Here is a 6,000-nt window from a genome sequence, read left to right on the forward strand (position 1 = left end):
CTTGAAATGCTAGCAGCAGAGAGAAGCTGGACAAGGCAAGAAACAGGCACTCCCCTGGAGCCTCCCGAGGGAGCTCAGCCCTGCTCACAGTTTGATTCCATCCCAGAGACACTGATCTAGAAGTCTGACGTCCAAAACTGCTAGAGGACCCATGTCTGATGTTTTAAGCCATGCAGTTTGTGGACATTATTAGCACATCCACACAGAGGAAGAGAGTAGTGAACCCTCAAGGATCGCTCATGATGTTCTGGGCATTGCACAAGCATTTTACCTGCTGAATTCAGGACATCTGAGCTGTGGGTGTGAGGCTGGGTTTAGGAAATCACACTCCCTGGGTTTGAAATCCAGATTCATAGTTCAATGTTTTGAGACTTAGCAAATTATATCACTTCTCTAGTCTGATTCACAAATGGGCGTATCGTTATCTTTTCTGACTGGGTTGCCAGGAGGATCAAATGGATAATAAAGGCAAAGTGCTTAAAACAAGGTACAGTGACTACTGGAGAAGTGTTGGCTATTATGACATCTCAGGGGATGCACAAACTGAAATAAGACCATTCTAATCTGTCGGGACAAGGCCTCCTGCACTTAGAACAAGAGAGAAAAGATGGCCCTTTAATGATGGTTGAAGAGCTAACACAGCAGTCTGCAGACTTATGTATTTCTTCTTTGAATTGAGCAATGTAGGTCCTAAGGCTGGCCCATTTCAGAACAGACAGATGCCAGGAGCTGTGCTAACACGGCTCAGCAGACTTCCAGACCCCTGCCCACTTCTTATGGAGAAGGTGCGCACAGGTCATCCCGTCAGCGGCCACTGGCACAGCCAGCACCACCCACCACCTCCTCTCTCTATGGCTGTGGTATAAGGAAGGGCATACCAGCAGAGGGCAGAAACTCAGTTCATTTCTGGCCTTCCAAGGCCACTCTAACCAGTCCCAGCAGGCTGGGTAGAATGTTAAAACAGGGGGGTCTGTTTGACAATGAGGTTACAATCAAGTTAGCAAAGAGTGGAACAAGGTTTGCCCAGAGCTGGTGGAAGAGAACCTAGACTCACACGTGAAAAGAGAGGGAGAAAACTTTCATTAACTCGGTCCTTCCTGATAAAGTTTGACCAAACTTCAAAGCAGTGCGGTCGCATAGACTCCCGGGCCTTGCAACCCCACAAAGCCCCGCGGCAATTAACTACGGGAGAAGGGCCTGGCCTTGGCAGTAGCCTCCTTCTAGCCATGGTCTGGGTTGTCCAGCTCCTGCTGCTGCCGCCGCCTAGACTGACGACCAGGCCTCTTCCTGGCAGCCACCTGCGCTCTTGCTCCCTTCCCAACCCCACCCTCCAAGGGGAAGATGGATGAGGGAGGACAGCTCCCCCTCCTTACTCTCAGGCACCCACAGATTTCTGAGCTGCCGTCACCACTGACGAGAACCCACATTCTCTGGAGGAATCGCTCCTTTTTCTTATTCCATCCTTCCTATCAATGAACACGCAGCAACACCCCCGCTCCCGCTCCTCCTACTCCGGAGGGACACCGAACCAGAGAGCGACATCCGGAGCTGGGAGCCGATGCAGTGGGAGCGTTGGCCTCCCCGCGCCGCTGTCCCTTGCCCCTTTCCCAGCCAAGCGAGGATCCCAAGCCAGCCCAGCGATCCGGACCAGAGGGTGCCTGAATCCTTCGTGGAGCCCCGCCTCCCCAGGGGCTCGGCTCCCGAGACCTCCAGGAGCCAGCAGGAGAGCAGCTTAGCCCCACCCACGGAGGCCGGACGCAGGGTACCGTGCCTGGGACGCGAACCCATGCCCCAGATCTTAGGCAGTCCCCGCCCACAGGTATGCCTCACCTTAGGCATCCCAAGGCGGCCCCCAGCCCTGCGCTCCCGCGCGGTGTCTTCCCCTGCACCCTCGCCTGCAGGAGACGAGTCCGGGGCAGCGGGTGCGCCCATCCTGCCCCAACAGGTCGCGGGCAGCGGGGAGCGCGCCGCCCGCCGGGGCAGGCGCAGGGAGGCGAGCCGGAGCGAAGCCGAGGGCCGGCCGCGAGGGGCGGGAAGGGGGGCGAGGGCTGCGAGCCCGGGGACTTACGCGCGGGCTCTGGGGAACCCCATGGAGAGGAGCACGTCCAGCGCCGAGCCATGCTTGATGGTGCCGGGGCGCTGCTGGCGGTTCCTCCGCGGGGTGACTTTGCTGTACAGCTCCTCTCTCGCAGCCATGCCGAGCGGGCTGGGGTGGCCGTACTGAGCCATGCCTCAGCGGCCAGCCATCGCCGGGAAAGGCGCCCGAGCAGGATCGTCCAGGAGGGAGGAGAGAGCCGGGCTGGGAGGGGAGGGGGCTAGGGGACCCGGAGCCGGGCGGGAGGCGGCGGCGGCGGCAGCGGAGGCGGCGCTCCGAGCTTCCCCAGTGTCGAGATTCTGACGCTTCCTGGTGAGGCCACCCGAGCCAGAACGGCCCGCGAGCTGCTCCAGCCGGACCCGGCGTCAGAGACTGGAGCCCCCGGCGCCCCCTGCACGGCGCCTGCAGCAGCCCTTTCTCCTCCGCCCCCTTCCTTCTCCCTAGCAGTCCGGGAATTTGCAATGAGTAATTTTTGAATGGATCAAAAAAGAAAAAGGAGCCTTGTGGGCTGGCCCTGCCTTGCAAGTACGCGGGCCCCGCCCCTCCCTTAAAGCGGCAGCGCTGTCGGAGCCCGCGGCAGTCTGGGCACAGACTCTAGGGTCCGATCGCTGGTAGGCAGAGGACCAGAAGCCTCAGGGCTGCCACAGTGCAATGGCTCCGGGAGTTCCCTCACGCACCCCTCAACCCCAGCCCTCACGTGCCAATCAACTCCTTGGCATGCATATAGGGTCGGCTGGGCCTCAAGACATCGGCAACCCATTTCAAGTTTTGTGTCGCTCTAGATTTGGTTAATAATGGAAATAGGGCAAACTGGATGGCATGAATCAGAAAGGTCAGCTATAAGACTTCCCTAACGACCCTGCCCAACCCAGAGGAGCCAACCAAGCAGTGGCGTGTAAAATGAAGCCCTGCTGTGACTGAGCAGTCCCGGGCTGATAGTGACTGGAAGGCAAAGGGTGGCATTGCTAGTTTCAGGCCTGGGAGAGAAAGGAAAGGAGGAAGGGGGGCAGGTGGAAAGAAGAGGGAGGGGAAGACAGAAAGGAGGAAGAAGAAGAGAGAGGAAGTGGGAAGTGGTAGGAGGCTGAGGGAGAAGGAACAGAGAAAGAACACTTTCTAATTTTAAGAGGCATTCAAAATGGAATGGGTTGTTTCTTAGTAATGAATGAGCATCCTGTAATAAAAGTATTCAAAGAAATACTGGATGATCATTGTTCAGCGGTGAGCAAGTGGATTGTATCATAGGTCAGACAATGTAGATGGAAGACCTAACCACAGCCACACCCCCCACACCATGAGCTTGACCTGGGAGGTTCAAGCTCTTTCCTTCCAAGCCAAACTTAACTGCCTGCTGCTCCTTTTTCAGGTAATGCAACCACTGATATATCTAACAGTCATTGTGCTCTGGCATGTGTCTGTCGTTATGCTTAACATAGTAAATGAATGAACTCACTGATTTTTTACAATGACATAAGAGTGTATATGATATTTATACCAGTTTTACAGATGAGGAAATTCACAGAGAGGTTGAGGAAGACCATAAAGCAGGAAAGTATAGCCAGAATGTTGTGCCTTGTGATGCCTCAGGCAAGTTCCTCCAGAGTGCTTGTCCGAATCTGTGTGCTTCATAGTAACCTAGCCTTGTGCACACACTGGGTTCTTCAAGTATGTCAGCTCCTCTCCTAGCCTGTACTGTGGGGGACAGATGGTGACCACCACACATGGAGTGACTTCTTGATATTGCTTAATAAGGCAGCTGAAGCTTTCACCAAGGGAAGTGACACAGCTGGAGTCCCTTAGCCCAAAATTGGTTTTCTGAGGAATGTCCATCTAACGCTGTGTGATAAGGCTTGGGAAGCATAAGCAACAATGTGCATAATTCTGCCTCTTGCTGTGTAAGGGATAAGGGCAAGTTCACACTTCCTGGGTGGGAGCCTCTGGCAAAGCAGAGGAAGTGTTCCCGAGTCTGAGTGGTGGTAGAGTGCTTTTCCAGGGCAAGGAGCAGAGACAGCACTCAGCTGGCAAAACCATACCTAGTAGACCAGGCTCCTTGGAATGTGTTCAGTTAAGGATGCTGGACCTCACCCAATATTCTGAATTTCTTCCAAAGGCTTGGGTGGAGTGTCAAATGAGCCTAGCCAAGAGATAATATCTGTGGAAGCACGTTGTAAATCATAAAGACTACGTGAATAGTAATTCAAATTTACTGAGAACTTACTATATTGTTCTCAGTGTCTCACATATATAGCTGGTTTAATCCCTAGTCAATTAGATGAAGGAGGTAGTGTGATATTACCATTAGTCACTTAACAAATGAAGATGTTGAAGTTAAGTCTGTTGTCCAAGGTCATGTCCCAAGATCATGGCTAATAAGTGGTAGAACCAGGATTTGAACTCTTCAGCTTTGGCCAACTGTTATTGCCAGTGTTAGGATGATAAAGAGATGCCAGCCATTAAAAAATCATGGTGATCTTTTGGACTCCTGTACACCTTGATAGAGAATTGCTAAATATCTGTTTTATTGGAAAAATTGGATTAGCTTTTCCCTTGCTTCGAGACAAACTATGAGAGGAAATAACCGCTACAAAAATAGTTTGAAGTAGCCTGGAAAAAGCACTATGGAAAAACCCAACACCTGAGATGTGGACTGTTCTGTCTGGGGCACTTTGACAGAAACCCCAGCCTGGCACCCTAGCCCTGCTTCAGCTGGGTGCCAGCACTTGTTTTAGCTAGGAAGGCTGCCATTTGCTCTGCCCCGGGGAAGGTCTTGGCAATTAAGATGCATTGTGCTTTAATTGTATTGACTTTGAAAAGCTAAGGAGGCTTTATAAATGTCCATACTGTTATATTACAAAGAGAAGAGGGATGACTATTCATCAGATCTGGCAGTGGTGGGGAGGAGTGAGGCGGGAGCATAGTCTTGCCTGGAGAGGGAACTGACACTTAGCATTCAATTTCACCCTCATAGAGAAAGCAAGTTGTCCTGTCCCCTGCACCAGTGGGTCATGTCAGGAGTCAGCCTGGAGCACAAATCCTTTTGTTCACATGAGCAGTGGCGAAACACCACCCCTGCTGACGTCAGCCACTTTCTTGGTGAGGAATGCCAAGGATGGGGCAGGTGACAGCACTTGTAATGACCGGAGCATGTCCTATTGTCTCTCTTTTTCCTCTCTGTCCTTGAGGAAAGGTCAAGTGCCTATATTGAGAACAGCTGCAAGGTATGAGAATACTTTCAGTGCTGAGGGCTAGGATGTTACCCTAGCAAACGAAGGCAGTTTTTGAACCAGTGGGAATGAATTTAGCCCTAGATTTCAGGGGGATTCCCATGACCAGAAGTTTTTGAAACTATGTGGTAAAGACAGTAAGGAGAGAGAGCATGAGAAGGTTCTAGAACTAGGACATAGGGTGCTGCCTATAACCTAGATAGGACCTCTATAGGACTTAGCTTCCTTATCTGTCAAATAGCTTAGACTGGGGATTTCTAGGCTTTGCCAAGGGACCCTCGGGGACTCTTTGCGGGCAATGGGTTGGGGTTGTGGTTTCTCCACTGAAGGTTGAGTGTGGGGGAAGCATCGCATCCTGTCTTCAGAATATTGCAGAACGTGGGCCTGCTAACACAGAAGCCAAACTCCATGCCACCAGCTTTTGAGAAAAGAACCAGTTTAATGCAAGGTCACCAGGCAGGAGACTGGAGGCCAGGCCTTCAAATCAGTCCCCCAAAGGATGCGGCTTTGGGCAATGTCTATGGGAATGAAGAGCAAATATAGAAAATTCTCTTAGTAGAGTATGATTGGTTGCTTTCTGTTAAATCATGGTGTCACTCAAATTCGGATTCAGAACTACTGAAGACTGAGCACCCCTTACTTCTGAACGTGGTCCATCTTAGTTCTATCTCCCACGGCTATTTT

General features: G+C 52.0%; 1 protein-coding gene across 1 annotated transcript in view; it reads right to left on the bottom strand.

Moving 5' to 3' along the window:
- Positions 1 to 2,558, bottom strand: part of UBASH3B (ubiquitin associated and SH3 domain containing B) — a 123,721-nt gene extending 121,163 nt beyond the window's left edge. The window contains exon 1 of the mRNA XM_012729713.1: positions 2,069 to 2,558. Within this exon, the coding sequence (XP_012585167.1) occupies positions 2,069 to 2,229 (161 nt within the window). The 5' untranslated portion in view covers positions 2,230 to 2,558. The remainder of the gene's footprint in view (positions 1 to 2,068) is intronic.
- Between the last annotated feature and the right edge of the window lie 3,442 nt (positions 2,559 to 6,000).

Source organism: Condylura cristata, unplaced genomic scaffold (assembly GCF_000260355.1).
Source record: "Condylura cristata isolate star-nosed mole 26May11 unplaced genomic scaffold, ConCri1.0 scaffold00025, whole genome shotgun sequence".
NCBI classification, from domain to species: domain Eukaryota; kingdom Metazoa; phylum Chordata; class Mammalia; order Eulipotyphla; family Talpidae; genus Condylura; species Condylura cristata.